The sequence below is a fragment of the Poecilia reticulata genome, linkage group LG15, assembly GCF_000633615.1.
Source record: "Poecilia reticulata strain Guanapo linkage group LG15, Guppy_female_1.0+MT, whole genome shotgun sequence".
NCBI classification, from domain to species: domain Eukaryota; kingdom Metazoa; phylum Chordata; class Actinopteri; order Cyprinodontiformes; family Poeciliidae; genus Poecilia; species Poecilia reticulata.
Genome location: NC_024345.1, coordinates 19,353,480 through 19,372,199, shown reverse-complemented (window position 1 = coordinate 19,372,199; position 18,720 = coordinate 19,353,480). Strand labels below are relative to the sequence as shown.

Genomic DNA, 18,720 nt, shown 5'->3' with positions numbered 1-18,720 from the left:
TATATATAAAGCTCCTCTGCCTACTTCCTGTGGTCTTACTGACATGTGCAGAAATCCACAGATCTGTCAGAAACAATAAATCAGAGCCAGGATGAGGGTCTTAACACTGTCAATCATGCTCAGGCTAGGAAGCATCTCCACCAATGGTGGCAGATAAACATCTCCTGTACCAGTTTGTTGTTTCTCTGCCATTAGCACACCTGCAGCATACTAGGAATCTTAAGCAGAGTGTACATGAGCATGACTGACAGCACTAACACCTTCCTCCTGGCTCTGATTGATTGTTTAAGACTGTGAGAGGTGTATTTTTGGAGATGGCAGAAGGACTCAGGGATTTTTTCACAGATTATCTCTCATGTTATACTGTCGCTACTGCACAGTGGCGCAGTTGGTAGAGCTGTTGCCTTGCAGCAAGAAGGTTCTTGGTTTGATTCCCTGCCAGAGTCTTTCTGCATGGAGTTTGCATGTTCTCCCTGTGCATGCGTGGGTTTTCTCCGGGTACTCCGGTTTCTTCCCACAGTCCAAAAACATGACTGTCAGGTTAATTGGCCTCTCCAAATTGCCCCGAGGTATGAGTGTGTGTGTGTGTGTGTGTGTGTGTGTGTGCATGGTTGTTTGTCCTGTGTGTCTCTGTGGTTGTTTGCCCTGCGACAGACTGGCGACCTGTCCAGGGTGTGCCCCGCCTCTCGCCCGGTACACTAGCTGGAGATAGGCACCAGCACCCTTCCCGACCCAACTAAGGCACAAGAAAATGGATGGATGGATGGATGGATGGATGGATGGATGGATGGATGGATGGATGGATGGATGGATGGATGGATGGATGGATGGATGGATGGATGGATGNATGGATGGATGGATGGATGGATGGATGGATGGATGGATGGATGGATGGATGGATGGATGGATGGATGGATGGATGGATGGATGGATGGATGGATGTTATACTGTCGCAACATAGTGACTGTTTTAAGAAATATATAAAAGACCTATTTTTTTTGTAAAAGTTGCCTACTGCAGCTTTATTAATTTAGCAATGTAGTGTATAAATATCATAGTGCTTGCAAACAATATTCCAACATATTTCTTAAAAAAAAAGGTAAAAATAAAGGTCTATTCAAGCTTTTTATGTAACTTGTTTGTGACAGAGGCTTTGCTCAGTGAACCTTGATTGAAGTAACTTTTGTGTATTTTTCCCTACATGCTCGACGCTCTGGACAGTCTGGATTAGCTGCATACACTCCCACTATTGGCATGGATTAACCCATTCAGCTTCAGTTCACTCTTGCACAGCTGACAATATTTCTTTGGCCCAGATGTGCATGTTCTTTGTCATCACATCTTTTGTGTGCAATACTCTATGGGAAGGGTCTAATTTGTTGTTTCAGCTTGGCTATTGCATCAATGAGGACTTCTCTTGATAGAGCCTGGGGGCCTTTGGATGGTTTGGGGTTAGTAGCTGCGGATCAGAGGGATTGCAACTGGCTGGACACTGCACACATAACATCATACCTCCCTCCACTTTTGCTTTGTCGTCTCCGGGCGGGCCAGACATCAGAAACTGAAATTTCCGTCACCTCTCTGCAAAATTCACCTGGAACTCATCAGACCAGAGGACTTCTCGGAAAGCTGGAAAGGCCGTCTTGAACTCCTGTTCTCACACTCTTAATGGAAAACTAAACAAAGAACACCCCCACAGTTGCACTCTCTCCCTTGCTCACATGCTTAACTTTATCATCTGATAACTTGGTTTGGAAGTCATGAGTGGAATTTATTTGTAGATATGGAGTGGAAACTACATTTTTGTTGGAGTCTATTTCAGTGGTATACCTAAAGTTTGGGAAATTATGCTGAACATATTTTACACAAATGTTGCTTTCATTACTTTTTTATTCTGCGCTTGAAGTAAAGCCCCAAATCATTCATCCTGCCAGATTTAAGTCTAAAATTATTTTCTGTCAACCAAGAAGTTTGTTTCTAGTTGGAAAAAAGACAGACGTCACTCAATAGATGTGAGTACAACCAGTGTGCTGAGGGACATACTCGTAGGAAATTTTTCCTGTGTTGGCTTTTCTCCACCTGCTATATGTTAATCTTAGAATTCAGGTAAAACATCCTATTCATTACTTACAAAGACCCCATTGACCCAGCTCAATTTAACATAAAACACCTCATTACTCCATATCATCCAACAATAACCCTTTGCTTGCGGGACACAAGTCTGCTTATTCTTTCAAGAATACTCAGATCCAGATTGGGGGGGCAGCACTTTTTATAAAAAAAAAATGCTTGATTGGCAGTTGTTGTTGCCAATAGTAGCACAAGTAAGTATTAGGTTCAGGAGTTATTTTCTCTTTCACACAGAAATCAAGCTGAATTGGATCATTTTTTTCCCCCTTAATCAATAAAATCAGCATTTGAAAGTTATTACTCTTTGCTCTCTGACATTTGTACGATAATCTGAAACATTTGGTTCTATTTAAACATTTAATATGGATGTAGAAGTTTTGCTTGTTTGTTGTTTTACTAAAAGTTATTTCATTGAACATATTTTGTTTTATTCTCTTTTTTTTGTTTTGTTTATTTTAAAGGGATCCACATTCACCTCTCAAGCTCCAGAGTCATACAACCTATTCCTCACAAGCGCAGTTACAGATGGGGTGAAGATGTGGGACCTTCGCACAATGAGGTTTGTATAAATATGTTTTCTGAAAGACAACTTTATGTAAAACAAAATCAACCAAACCTTTGCTACAATGTTTGCTGTTTGTATTCTACTGTGTTTCTGTTTATGCTTTTCAGGAAGGAAACCTAATTTAGAACATTAAATCAGTTTGACTGGTGTGTACAGCAATATAAAACCTTTCCATGACATTTTAAACAAAGCTGATAGTACTATTTAGAATACCTGTCAAAAACTTTGTTAAATAGAATCTTTATTAGATGAATGTTTAGTCAAGACCTGAACATTAGTTTTACCAATTTTTTCCCCATTTGTTATTCTCTAGATAAAAAAATAACTTTCCTTTTCAACTGCATAATGATTTTTATAACACAAGCATTCCTTATGTGATGTTTAAATTAGCAAGTGTTTAATTTCCAAAGTTAATGCCTGAGGAGACATTTAACTGACTTTGATTCACAGAAGTCCTTGTAAGGCAGATGATTTATCTAGAACTTTTTGGATCTCCTAATGTTCTTTTTGGCCTCATGGAAGACATTATTAAGTTTTGCATTCTTTCAAGTCTGAGGCTCCTCTCATATCAAATTCCTCATCCCAGACTCTGTCAGAACCTACTGCCTGACAAATATTTCACTTTGTTTCTAAGTCAACTCCTAGTTTTTACAGTCATATTATGATTATTATATTATGTATGTATATATTTTTTTTGTTATTCTTTTTGTTTGTTGATCATGTTTTAATTTTTCAATCTATTATTGTTTGTTTTTCTCTTTTGAAGCATTTTGTGATTTTCACCTGCGAGAAGTGCTGTAAGCATAAATGCTTTAAATTGCCTTTGTTAGATCGACAGGAAGCAAACAGAAAATGACAGATGAGCTGGTAGTTTGTCTAAACCCAAGTTGCCTATCGATCTGTGTACTATGTATGAATATGTGCACGTTTGGGATTGTGCTCTAGTGTAAAGCGTTTTCAGTGGTTCGTATGACTAGAAATGCACTTTATAAAATCAGTTCATTTACAATTTCCAGTTCAGCCTGAATGTGAATTTATTTAAAGCATTTTGCATATCTTGTAGGGAACATTGTCTTCCCCGTCTCTCAACACACACTTTCCTGTCAACTGACTCAAATAATGGCCACTGCAGCCAATAAAATCCAAAAAAATAAAAAAATAAAATTTGTAGAATTTATATTACTAATGGTTCATGAAAATACATTCACAAAATCATTCCAAACAAAGTATACAAGGTTGCACATCAATTGTGAACCAAAAAGCAGTCTTTATGCTGATTTGCATGTGTTTATTACATCGATGACTGACACTGTGAACTCAGGTGAATTTAGTAACAACATAGGCTTCTACTTAGAAGGATCAGAGCCACTACGGCAGTCTGTGTTAGTCATCAGGAAAATTCCATATAATCATCACTCACACAACACGGAGAATGTGGCTTTGTGGAACTCACGTCAGCACCTTTTCTCCTGGACCGTTCCAGCCACATTCTGACCTAGAAATAAAATGGGCTTTAACCCTGATCTGGTGAAGCTATTTTAATTAGGTGTTTGATCAAATGTTTTGATAGCACCACTGAAGATCTTAAAAAAATTGGGGGTACTTCTAAATGTTTGTTGTATATGTGGCTCTTGATATGTGAATACACAAAACTTTGAATATTAAAGCATTTTGTTTGTGCTATAACAAAATTCAATTTATTTAAGCACACATGGAAGGTATTAAATAAACTATCTTGGCGATTGGATTTTGCCCTCATCAAAGCTATAATTTGTGCTGAATTTTTTGTCATTCTCTTATTTATTTAACTATTTAGGTTGATAGCTACAAACGTTTTTTTCTTTTGCACATTGCTTTTAATAACATACTTAATATTAAAAAACATAAAGATTTACACAAGAACTTACTGTACTGTCTGCTTAAATTCCAAAGACATGTTCACCACATTTTGGAAACATCCTACTAAATAAAGTGAGGCACTTACTGAGAATATAAAAAAAACTACTCTTACCCCAAATCAGTGTTCTGAGAAAGCTTTGTCTTCATCCCACATAAAGTCTATTTCCGTACCTGGCTGCTGTTGCACATATCCAATTTCTTAATGGTCACAACTGAATATGACCTTCTTTCAGTCCAACTTAATGGCACAAACATGTGAATCTCCAATACATGCTTTTGCCAAATCCTTTTCAAGCACAGCCCTGCAAACATGCCATCCCTTATAGGATTTCTAGGTTAGCCAGCTGTTGATGGTATTATGGCATGGTAAAGACATTACATGCTGCTGCAGACCAAATTAAATAGCCCAAAAGTTACACAAGGGACCCATTCATAGTTGTCTTTTCCCTGTTTTCTGCATCTAGACCTGAGTCATTCTAAACTCTTTGTGTTCAGCAGATTAAGATGTCTCCAAAATGTGTAGTTTCTGAGTTCTGATCTTCTTTTGTGCACCAGTGGCTATTAGATGAAGTTAGTGAAACCTGTTTCTTTTTCATATCAGCCTGAGTTTTTGCACTCAAGTGAAGATTTTTATTATGTTTAATTTTAATATATCGACTGTAAAAAGGATAAGTGACAAATATAATAACATTCAACATTTTGTGGAACGGGTTTATTGATCAATTAATTATTCAGGCTACGACTCACTTCACCTTTAATGAAAACTTTGTGTCACTGTGTGTGTCTCTACCACAGATGCGTGCGTCGTTATGAGAACCATGTGAATCTCTGCCATGCATGCTCCTCAACCTTCTCACCATGTGGCCGGTTCATTGCCTCTGGCTCTGAGGATAAATGTGTGAGTTATGTTTATGCAACAAACATGTCAGCTTGATTTAGTTTGGAACAAAGGATGAGTATGTAGAAAAAAACCCCACCTCATGTTGTATATGGTGGAGGAACCATAATGCTGGGTGCCTACTTCTCTTCCAAATACCCTGAGAACCTCATGGTGTTTTTCTCAAATGCGTCATCATTGGGTACATGAAGAAATGCTTCCTTATTTTTAGAGCAGGGTTCTATAGAGTATTAACAACCTTTGATCCATATTTGTGCCACCAGAGATACAGTCTGGTAGGAATATTTATGCAATCACTTATTTTTGTGTTTCATATTTTTGTTTGTCATTATATCAAAGAATTCAGGTTTCAGTTTGGCATTAAATGGGTAACAGATCTAACACAAAGAATACTGTGCTCTGGGTCTTTTTGTCATGCAACTCCAAAACCACACCAACATTCTACTGGTAAGAAAACGTTGAAATGAGAACCTAAAAATTTAAAGAAGCAACTGCCACGCTAACTCCAGATTTTTCTAGATTTGAAGGATATACAGTCACTTTTGTGCCTTATTTATCAAAGCAGTGAAGTTTGCAATACATATTATGTAATGCATGATATACCTAAAATGTTAAAGGAGGCCATTCTGTTGACTTAATCCCCTCTGATTTACAATGAACGGGGTATTCATTTTGTCTCCTGACATATATAATAATTTTTGTAGTTTTGGAGATGTTGAACACCATCTCATCAACTCCTTCTAGAGAAGCCTTCTAGGCCATCTTTGTAAACAGATTTATGTTAATTTCGCATTTGGCCAACCAGATTGGTGTCGCCTTCAAATTTCATGATAGTGTTTTGAATTGGCGCTAAACAAAATTGAATTGAATAATCTTCGTCCTAACCACCAGAGTGCGATTATTATGTTAAATGTTGAACTAGGGTTTAGCAACAGCACCCAAAAAATATATTGCAGTATTCTAGTTGTGTGAAAGCAATTTGTGGAGCTGTAGTTATAACATCCTTTGTAGATTGCTTAGTTTTGTATGATTTTTCAGAGTGGGTGGTTATGCTGCTTTGATGTACCATGATACTTGCTTCTCAAATCACCTTCTGAGACATCCAGGATGTCATCTCATGTCTCATTATGATACCTAAACATATTTAAGGATTTTAAGCACTCTGCTTACTTTAAATTACTGCAGTGAAACTAGTTTAATGAGCAAACCTCCAATAAAACAGCTACATCACTCAACTAAAATTTCCAACAAGTGAAATGTTAAATATTTTGACCACATCATAGCCCTCCTTCTTTTCCCCTTATCTCTGCTATCTGGTTCATTCTGATATGAAGGTAGACTTTAACATTTCTGTCCAATTTTGTTCTTTTTAAGGTCTTAACTCCATTACTCTATTTTTTCCTATTTCAGACTTTTAAGTTTCCTGTCTGGATGGCAAAGCTTTTTATTTTCCAGCACCTCGAGTTAGTCATATCCAGACTGTATCATTATCACTTTTACGTCCATTTAGGCTCATGATCATTTATGCCGGACATTTTTCATTTGTAGTCAAGATTTGTCCCAAAGAAAATCAAACAGTGCACTCATATATTTGTAGAGCTGTTTAATTGCTTTTCCAGACAGTGTCTTATCCTTACTTTCAAGACTTTTTCAGAAGAGACAGACTTCTCTTTCTTTACCCATCTCTCTTCTGTTATATGTGTTTGTGGAAAGCAGTGAAATAATTTATCCATTGTGGTTGATGTTATTAATTATGGGGATTCAGCACAGCATGGACATTTAGAGCATCCGTGTTAAGATGGGACATTTCCAACTTTTCCTGGAAACTGGGAGAGCATTTGTAGAGTGCTGCAGGGTATTTATTTGTGGCTGCCCTGAGACATCTATAAGCCAGGTACATTTATACTTGTCATAATATATCAAAAAGCAATCATGGTCAAAAAGGACAGGAACACTCTTGAAGGGCTCACTAGATTTTTTTACACTTCCCAAAATCTTGATTCAAAAACCTCCAGGAGGATAATTAGATTTTTTACAAACTATTAAAATACGCAGATAATGTATAGATTTCCAGATTAAGAACAACACCGATGGGTTATGAGTTCTTCCTAACCATTGTAAATATGCCAACAAAAATCATCAAACAGCTGGTCATCATTTTCCAGAACCTTTTTGTTGGCTACTGAATTCTATGATGATACCTGGTAAGGGACATTTAACCAAATATTAGCGAGCATTTCTTTAGTATTGAGTCTGTATGTTTACAATACTGTACAAAAAAATGGAATAAGTTCAAACTTGATCCCAATTTTTAGTTTTGAATATTTCTGAAGTTGTATGTTATTGTTCAACATCCTAAAAATGTTTCAGATAAATCATTGAGAAGTTATGACTCCCATGTCCATAATGATGGTGTATAATCTTCTGACTGGTACTGTGGCTTTCTTTCCATGTTTTAACATTCTCCTGCAGCTTTAATGGATGATAATAGCTAATGTTTTGGTTGATGTGTCATTTCAGGCATATGTGTACGATATTCGTGCCAGCACCTACCTCCACAAACTCCAGAGACACTCAGACACAGTACTCAGTGTGGCTTTTAACCCTGCAAAACCAGAGGTATCAGTAAGCTTTTGACACATTTTTATCAATTTTTTCATTAAAAAAAAGGTCAGATTTCACTACATTTTTTTGTAATATTTTACCCTTAGCACATATTTCTAATATAAAATCTTTTGAAATGCTTTTGGCATACTTTTCTTGAGCAAGCACAGGAAAGCTGGTTAAAGTTGATAGGAAGATGGATGTTACTAAATACAAATCAACCCAGAAAAGAAAAAAACATGTTAAATGCAGCAAAAGACATAAGACTGTGACATGAGACCCTAAACACAGCTGCATTGGAATGATTTAGAGCAAAGCGTATGCAGGTGTTAGATTGGCCCAGTCAAAGATCAGGCCAAAACACAGCTTTGAATCATTGATGAAACTTGAAAATGTGATGTTTGCTGAGAATCTCCAGCCAATCTGATTGAGCTTGAGCTATTTAGCAAAAAAGAATGATCAAAGTCTCCAGTCCTTTTGGAGGATTCTTACATTTTATGTGTTTTTTACTCTATTTTATTGTTATGAAGTTTAGACAGAAAACTTTTAGAACTTTGACATTGACAACATTAACAATGACTTTTATTTAAATTTCCCTTAAATACCCTTTAAATCTAACTGGCTCCACACTCAGCAAAAAAACAACTCACACGCATATATATATATATATATATTAGAGATGTGCCGATCAGGTTTTTCCTGCCGATACCGATCACCCATGAGGGCCGATCACCAATACCGATACCGATCACATAATTATTCTAATTTTTTTTAATCATAAACACTACCTGTTACATTATGTGGAAAAAGGAACCATGAATTCACCTTAATTTAGACAAAAAATTGTTTTTAATAACTTTTTCCAAGAAGAAAACTAAACAAAATAGGTATTCTGCAAATTGTACTGCTATCGGTAGGTAATACTATCTTTAACAGACTGATAACATATTAATAATGCAAAGAGCCAAAATAAAAGCTCTCAACATTGCCAAACAAATTTAAGTATAAAACCTAACATTCGAAAGCAAATACAGGTTCCATTACAATAAACAATCCAGAGTTACTGAATGAAAACTTCCTGATAGCATGGCGGCTAGCTGATTACTGCTAGTTCTGAKTGGCTGTTTCTGACTGAGCGGAGTAATTATGCAGARCWGGGAGGAGATYGATTATTTTTTYAGAGATWATCTGTCTCWTGTTAGGACAGCGAAAGTTTTAATACGTATGTAAAATKTATWTTTTTARGTTAGATGCTGCAGCTTTAAACAGAGGTTCGGTGTGAGAGTCACTACCAGGTGGAGYAGAAGCGGCRCTCYGTCTGTGAAATATTACTACCTGTAGCGCGTAGCAGCRGTTCAACAGCGAGASCAGAACCAGCATCTTACATCGCAGCTCGAAGACTTAAATAATTTTGCGGGTTATTTGTTTAGCTTTCTGACCCTCATGCTAATCTGGGTGAGTGTTTATAGCTGTGCGCTGCTTTACCTGCTATCTGATCCTCCATATGTCTTTTTTACTGCAGTGAGCCTCGATGAAGCCAAACTCCGTCAAGTATGGCATTGTTTTTATGTCGTATTGATGCATTTTAAGTGCTTCAATTTTCCACCGCAACACGCAAACTTCTCCATTCACTCAGTGCGTTATAGTTCCACATCGCTTAGGATTTGTTGCTGCGCGTTTGCGCAGTGTGAAGGAAAGAGGAGACCAGCTGCACAGGCAGGCTGCAAAATGAGATGCAGGTGATCGGTATCGGCAACAAGAGCCAATGATCGCCGATCACCGATCATGCACTTTTTCACGAAAATCGACCGATTATGATCGGTGACCGATCGATTGGCACACCTCTAATATATATATATATATATTTATGTACACCAATTTCTTTATAAGATGATTCCTAGAGTTGTTTGTAATGCCTCAGAGAAAGGGAATTTGCACCTGAACCATTTTTAAATGTGCACCAAAATCACAACCTCCACATAATGACTCCTGAGACTAGTTGACCGCCCATTCGACCCACAGCACATGTTTTAAATCTGCACATCCATCTGTGTAACTCCATTTGGAGAAAACTTTTCATCACAGCAGTGATATTTTCAGATTTTCTAGTCTGAAAATGGAAACCTTGGTCCACAGCCATTCACCGGCTACAATGATCTGCACAGTTTAAAGCCACACTTAATCAGTCAGAGCAAACTTGTTCCACCTCAGCTCTTCTGGACGTTCTATTTTATTTGATAAGAGGCGAATTAAAAGCAGACAAAGTTTTTATTTTTTTCAAATATTGCCACATTAAGTTAAACCTTGCTTTTTTACGCAGATGCTTGATATTTTGCTTTGTTCTTATATATCCAGAAGAAGGTTGTGATAACAATCAAATACAAATGCAAGTTTGTGCCATTTGGGGAAATATATGTACAATCTCTGCCATAATTTATTATTTAAAGTGTGTAAATGTTAATAGACATTGTGTTAGTGTAGAATTACACAAAAATCTCTTTAATTTATTTTTTATTTATTCACACATACTGATTCACCAGCTTGGGCTTATAGACATTGTATAACACCATTTACCTCTACTCTTCACCGCTTACCTGTTTTCCATAAGTTTAAACAAAATTAGAACATAATTAAGAGGACAGACATTCTTTTTACATTCTTCTCCAAACAATCTCATCTTCTACGCACGTGCATTTTGAGTTCTACCTGCAGGTTTTCTGTAGAATTTAGGTGGAATGAGCTAAGAACCTTTTCTTCTGGTTAATCATATTTGTGTTGATTGGTAGACCGTCCTATAACCGGTGGATTGCCGATTTAAACCCAGCTACATCCGTCTCAGTGGTTGTGTCCTTGGGCAAGACATTTCACCCACATTGCCTGCTAGGTTCCAAATCCACAAATGGAGAGCAAGCACTCTGTTTTCTTTATTCTTTCTTAAATGTGTGCAAGGTTGTTTTATGCCAGACTCATTTTGTGATGCTGAATCTTAGTCTCATCTGACCAGAGTACCCAGGGCCAGTTAAGAGCAAAGGTATATTTAGCAAATTACATATTGTTACTGTTGGACTAATAACATCTTAAAAAAGGATTCGGATACTAGGTTACAAAATTTAAACTGTCGGTTAAAAGGTTTTCCCTACCTGTGCTCATCTTGCTGTTTAGCCACATTTCAGGACCAGCTGTTTTCCATATTTGCTGCTGTGAGAAGCTTTTGATGTTTGACACAGGCAGATAGTGTAATGCATTTTTCTTCAATCATTTTCCACTCCTGTTTCCCATCTTATTACTTCAAAGACCATGAAAACGACTGTTCTTATAACTGTGGTCAATGAAAGCGTCCTGATTTTATTTTGTTGCCCTGCAAAATCTTATGGGCTTTCACGATGCTTCTGCTTTATAACCTTACTAATGTATATTAATTAAATATAAAACAGTAGAGGTGTGCCTCCAATCTTGTGCAAAACCTGCACCTGATAAAAGAGTTTCCTACTTGTATTAAAATGAAGTTGTTAATCTAGGAATCATATACAATGAGAGAAAGAGAAAAGAAAAACATATCAGTATAATCCTTATAAGGCTGATTAGTCGGCGTTTTATTTTCTGGACTTTTGATTATGCCTCTCTTGTCTCCACTACTATGAATCTCAGTGACAGAGACTGCCAGAGCTTTGTTCACTTACCAAGACAACCAGCTGTATGTGAAAAGTTCATACACGGTGTCATCCAAGCTTAGATGAGCAGAGAGTGAATCATCTGAATGACTTCCATGCTCTCATTACTCTCCATGTCATTTTGTATCATCTTTGTTCATTTGCAGCACAGTACAGCATACAGCTGGGGTCCCACCAGGTCTTTTCACTGTATTATTTAATTTGTGGCCTTTTGGCGTTTCAGAAGGTAAGATGTATTGCTTAACAGGGATTGACTGAATCATAAAGTTTGACCCAGAGCACAATGCCTTACAGCAAAACAAGTAAAGTTAAACTGTAGTGATTGGTTCATTCATGCACTTGTGAATAAATAGACAAATATCTCCCAACAGATAACTGTTTGAGGTAACTTTTTGTTTGCCACATTTCGTCTTTGTATTATTTAAAGTTTATTCGCCGGATCTGGGTTACTGATTGAAGCTTAAAGAGATCACCTTATATTTTCTTTCATGTTACATTCTGTATGATACTGCAGTTATTTCTAAAAGAAATGCTTTGCAACTGAATTAATCAATAATCAAAGTGGTAAGTGGTGTTCAGAAATTAGGGTAGTCTGGCTTCAAAGTCGACCCAGGAAAACGTTAGTGTCAGTATTGGAATTGAATTTGCTTTTAAAATATTTGAAGTATGAAAAGGTATCTCGCACCAGCACACCACATTAACAACTGCAGCATCTTCTGCACTCACTGGCACTGAATACATTTTAATACATTTTTTGAATTGCGAAATATACCACACAGAGAGAAATAACCTGTGCCAAACTAACTGGCTTCCTTCTGTCAATGTATCATCTAGCTCCCCTTTTGAAGTTAGTCTCCTTGTATAGGATTTCACAGTGCTGGAACAGACAGAGTAAGAAATATTTTTTTCATTCGTCTTTGCTCTATGTCTCTTAAGTCCAAAAATGTATCTATGACCATTTTGCTACGTATTAGTTTTATTGCTTTGTTGGTATAGTGAAAGCTTGGCATTGTGGCTGCCCCTCTACATTTCCATATATCAAACCCATCTTTTTTCTCCATTGGGATTCTTATTGCAGATTAGTCGTTTATAGTGCTATTACTGGGTGTTGTGCTACACAACTATAAAAACATGTAGAAGGAAAAATCTGTTCTAATCATATTATCACAGTCATAAATTGTCAACAGGCTGACACATTCTCTCAAGGATTCCAATATTTAAGAAAAGTACCCATTGAAAATCTAATCTGCGCCGCATTTTTAAGTGTCATATTTATTTCTGCTTTGAACTTTGAATTTGTGCTCTGTGGTATTGAGCCATCATGGCTGACAGTAACTTAGATTATGTAACGAGCTGTGTGTCTCCTGCAAGTCCGCAATCTGATTTCACTTAGCATTCCTCAAAGGTTCTGAGTTTAACTTTGATCTGTAAAAATACAATAAATCAACAAAAATAGCAAGATGTTTCAGAGACTTCTTTTGTCTATTTTTGTGTGAATAAAGGTTTTCCAGATTATTAAAGGGCAAATGGTTTCGAAAAACAATCTACCCTCTGCTTGTGTAAGAGCTGAGTTGACTTACATAAGGACATCTGACTGTGCAAATCAAGTCATTAAACAGAAACGCAACCTATGAGGGCTGCTTTTCTTCTAAGTGCAGCGTTTAGGAAAACTCGATAACTCATTTGAACTGGTGCTCCCTGACCCCCCATGTATTTCTCCAGTAAATCATCTTGCAATAAGCTCTGACGTCTGACCCCGGGGGTCACCCAAATTCCCGGTTTACGATTTATGTGTCGAGTTGCAGACATTTGCTGGAAGTACAGAATCTAAAACCAAAAAAAGTCTATTGCTTTTTTTTAAAATCCAAAACAGTTATATAGTTTTGATCTTCCATGTTGGCATAAGATAAATTGAAATTCTTTTCCCATTTCATTTAAAAGGTTGCAGTGTCTTTTAGAGTTTATCTCTGACCCTGTAAAGTTTTAAATAGCTGCTTTTGCAGTGTGGGAAGAAAGACCTAAACTGTTAATTAAGTTCCCTGAAGAGGATAGCTAAAAGGCAACTCCTTAAAGGTTAAAGACACTGTACAGTGAACTGCTACATCGTTTAACAGATACCCATATACAAACATGATGTCCTCGTTTTAACCTGGCTACATTTAGAAGAAACATGCTCGTCTTTGGCCTTGAAGCTCACTTAGAAATCATTGGACTGAAACCTTCACCAATCAAAGGCGGATAAACTTCTCTCCATTTTATGATGCTTGAGTCATCCTCGGACCACAGCATGTGTGACTCCCCTTTCCAGCACAGTCATCTGCCTGCTGGTAAAAGATTTCTCCAGCATAAAAGTGCTGTAGTGTACATGGGAAACAATGTTGGAGGACAGCTGGGCCAAATGTCTTGTTTTTACCAAGTAGTTTTCTTCTGTTCCTATTGTTAGATTTCTCTGAAAGATACAAGTTTTACAACCAGCCAGCACCTCCAAAGAAATTGCCATAAAGGATATTAATACAGTCACTGACAATTAAACAAGAATCCCCAGAGAAACTGTTTATTATTTTGAACGATACGTACCTTTAAAGTTATTTTTGTCCTAGAGTGTAATAAAGTTTAACAACTATACCTGATTTAAATTATGTAAAACAGAGTTGAAATTTGCTTTTAGACATTGAAGTAAAATTTTGCCCATTTCCCAACTTTAACTCTCTTTTAACCACTGCAGTCTAAAAATATAGTGGCTTGTAGAAGTTTTATTACCCAATGAGTTTATTCAGGGTCAGGGTACAAAACAATATCCAAGCATCTTATAGAGCGCTTTAAATTTATTTGTGTTGTTCTGTTACATAAAATCCCAATAAAATACATTCAAATTTGTGATTGTTACATATGGAAAAGTTAGGATGTCTGAATATGCTTGCAAGTAACTCTATTGTATTTAAATTACAAGTTTCATATATAGGGAATGCCCACAGACATTACACTATAGAATACATTCTGGGATTGTGAGAGTTAAGTACCTGTCACCTCTGCCAAAGAGCAGTCAATAGGTTGTGGAGAAACATAGTGACAGACAAATTGAAGAAAAAGCAAATATGGAGAGAAAAGGCGAGGAAGCATGGTTGTATTTATCTTAAAAGAGGTTATGAACCGTTTTTATTTCTCAGAGATTTGGAGTTCGAGCAAAACTTGGCCAAAACTAACAGTTACAATTTTCCAGAGAAATGTCATTTTCTCACCATCCAACTGTAGCACCATAATGATGGTTATTTTCACACCCAGCGAATGTGCTGTAATGCAAATGCTGGCAGTAACTTTTAGATAGATTAAAAAATAAGTACTCTTGTGGTTGCTCCATGACTTTGTACTCCAAATGGCTATATAATTTGGTAAATGCTGGGATCTTAAACTCAGCACATATAAAACTTTTTTTTTTCCCAAGGTAAGGCCTGGATCTGACATAGTTCTGCACAGTAGTTTCAGCTGGCATATCAGCCAGCAAACTAGCACTACACTGTGACATCATGTGGCCATCCCTATTGGCATTGATGCTGTTTGGCATTGAAAGTGTTGCGGCAATGCTTCATTACCACTACTTGGTCTTTTGGCTCACAGAAAACTTATGAATGAAGTACTTCTTTAGAGTCAAAAAGTGATTCCCTTTATGTGTGGTTCTTAATTATTGAATAGAGACCAGAGTGGAGATTGATTGTAGCTTACTGCAGCTTCAGTGTTTTATACATACATATATCAGAATTTAGATTATTACCATTTTTTATGATAAATGACACATATGGAAAATCAATCATTTCTATGGGAAAGGCATCTTTGGTCCTAAGCACAGTAGAACAAGAAAATCAGGGCTGTTTGTAACTCCTTCTATCACTAGGTTGAAAAGAAGCGTCTTGAGTGACATGCTCGTCAAGAAAGTTCATCCAGAAAAGAAAGTAAAAGCTGACACTGATGTCATTCTTTCTCTCTCTTCCTTTCTCTCACTACTCCAGTTGTTAACAGGAACCTTGGACGGGAAGCTACGACTGTTTCAGTCAAGCACAGGGTCCCATTTGTCCCATGACACCAGCGCTGCTGTTCATTGCATCTCTAAAGTGACTGCGTAATTACAGCTGGCTGCAGGAAACACCATGCAGCTTTCATTAAGGGAGCTGAAACCCACAGGCAAGGTTTTTAAAATAAAGGAAGAATTTAAGTATTTTGTTTCTGTTGCTTTTAGCTAAAATGAAGATCAAAAACACGCTAAGCGTTACTGCTGATGTATGTTCTTTTGTGTTTGCTATGAATTTTAAAAATGAGCAACACATTGCAGCTTGTTCATCTTGCTAATCCCCCAATGTTTACTTATTTCCTTCTGACTGAGAGTCAGAGGAATGTCAGAGTTAACCACATTAATGTGGTAAGTCTGTATTTGACAATTGTAGATAAATTTGCCAAAAGCATTGTTATAGATCATTCTAATTTCTTAAGCATCGAGACACTCAAGCATCACAATAACTATTGTTACTTATATGGAACAGATGTATAGCATCACAGGCGGTGGCCACTATTTACCAGATCACTATGTCAGAGCCATGACATCAACTGGGTGCAACCTTTTTGGCTGCCAGAAACACATATGCTCCTACTGTTCATACTAACAAAACAGGCTTCAGTTTTTTTTAGCTTCATAGTAATGCTTTTCTCCCCGAATCATGAGTAATATAAAGGTTCGCAGGGTAAAGACAAAAAGTTGTTGAGTTCCATTTTATGCAGATGATTCATTAGTGTAGTCTGTTAAAAAAAAACAGTCTATAGACTTTAATACAAGAAATAAACCTAAATGCAGATTTAGCTCTGTGATTATAATTTGTAGCTAGGGCGCCGTAATACATTGAATATCAAATATTAGTGTGCAATATTGCTTCACAAAGGACTAATTTTACATAGTATTATGTTTTAAGTGTAGCTGATTAATGGTATTTATAATGATAAATAACATTAAGTCTATAACATCCCTGAATGAAAACCTCACTGGTCCATTATAAGCACTCAAATTGAGTTAACCAAAAGTACTTTTTAATTGTTCTAAATTGTTTAACATACATTTGTCCCCTTTTCTTTACATTATTTTTTGTTTTAGTTTTGACTTCTATTTAGCTTCCTAACAAATACAAGAAGGAATGAATTCATGCCAAGTTTGGAGAAGGGGGAGTGTTTTTTGTTTGTTTGTTTTCATGCTTGCTTAATTTAATTCTTATTGACCTTACTTATACAGTGTTAACTGTTTAGCTTGTTTACAGATGTTGTTGATCCAATTATATAAGTTGTTCACATTGAGAACACTAGAATTTATGTCGTACAAGTGAGGATAGCAGCATTCACAGGAAGCTAATCATTAACCCAAAACAGCATAATCATTCCCCTTGGAACGGCATAAATACTGTCCACCAGCAGTAGGTTGCTCGAACTTAAAATTGATTAATTAGGGATCTTAATCTGACAACAGTCAATTGACGCAAGTAATCTGAAACAAAAGGAATAGAACAGGTCAAAACTGGTTCTTCCGGACTAAACTAATAATGGTCATGATATGTAGGTTATTATAAGCATTAGAGACGTCTTCTCCCCGGATCCCGGGACTGGTGGTGGAGGCCGAAGTGCAGATGGAAGCCTGAAGAAGCTGGGAAAATGAGGCTGGGGAAGGGGCGGAGGTGGGCTGAAGCTCACGTGACGAGCAGATGGAGTCATGGATGGAGCACCTTGTAAATGGAGGCTTGCTTTATGATTGGCTATGATGAGGTGTGGTCCGATGCTGATAGGCTGCAGTTGAATAGCAGCAATTGGATGACGCAGGTGAGGCTGAAGAGGGTCTTCCAGTTTGAATTTTTGCCTTGGCTTCTTTCAAATCTAGAGCGACCATGAAGCACTTTAGAAGGGCTGACACTGAGATTGGTGGTTGCCAGTCGGAGCAGAAAATCTCCTAATAGGCAAATAAACACACTCCTCTTCTCTGGTTGGATACAAGAAAAAAAAAAGATTAAATATTTTCTTCTGTTGATGTTACTTTATAAATCATATCAAACCGCTTGCTTCTGTTTTCTCCAGAAAAACTTCTACTACTGGTATTTTGCAACACTTAATCAAATCTTCAGAGGCTTCAGAGGACTTTACCTTTCTGGAAAATATAAAAATTTCCAACTTCACTCATCTCCTATCCATTAGGAAAGATATTGTACTTGATGCTGGTGCTGAAGATGGAATGATAAATCCTCTCCTGGGCTGCTGATTCATAGGAGTTCTCATTTCTTTCTTGTTCTCTGTCCAGTAGTCTGCTTTTGATTTATACTGTCTTTTTGGACTATGTGCTTTAATTGATTCCAAAGCCAGATTGCCATCTGTTTTATTATTTTGAAGTCAACTTATGTATTAGTAGCAGCCACATTTCTTATCACAAATTCTGGTGTTGGGTCTGTCGAGGATTATGTTTGTCTGTAGTATGTGGGATTTGGTGTCTGTTTTTGTGCTACACAGACAGATATGTACTGGCAATGCTGGGTTCATCCTATCATGGTGAGCTTTAGTGTTCCTCCAAGCAGAAAAATAGGAAAACATAATAAATTGTCTTTTTTGACTAAATTTATGAAGCAGCATTCTCCCCCCATCTGCATGCTGGAACTTGTTTCTACCTTCTATTAAATGAATTAAACTGCTGCTTTTATAAAATGAGAACATTTTTTAGACAAAGGTTTTACATTGCCATATGCGCACATTCCTCCTGTGTGTGAGATCTTTTTTTTGCTTTTGGTGTACTCCCTACGTTGATCTCATCAGAACAGAATGGGGATGTAGCTGAAAATGGCCGCACCTATAAACCCTCATTTATTGCTGTAAAGAGTTTAATTTTTCATCAAATGTTTTTGTTCTGTTTGTTAGAAGAACTTTGTCCGGACCAGGGTGTG

The 18,720-nt window shown here is 37.0% G+C and overlaps 1 protein-coding gene across 3 annotated transcripts in view; it reads left to right on the top strand.

The window, feature by feature from the left end:
- The window catches only part of wdr27 (WD repeat domain 27), a 36,945-nt gene extending 20,968 nt beyond the window's left edge, over window positions 1-15,977 (top strand). For all 3 annotated transcript variants that reach the window (XM_008429888.1, XM_008429887.1, XM_008429889.2), the window contains 4 exons: window positions 2,592-2,689; window positions 5,390-5,492; window positions 8,013-8,111; window positions 15,772-15,977. In XM_008429888.1, the coding sequence (XP_008428110.1) occupies window positions 2,592-2,689; window positions 5,390-5,492; window positions 8,013-8,111; window positions 15,772-15,885 (414 nt within the window). In that variant the 3' untranslated portion in view covers window positions 15,886-15,977. The remainder of the gene's footprint in view (window positions 1-2,591; window positions 2,690-5,389; window positions 5,493-8,012; window positions 8,112-15,771) is intronic.
- Window positions 15,978-18,720: the final 2,743 nt, after the last annotated feature.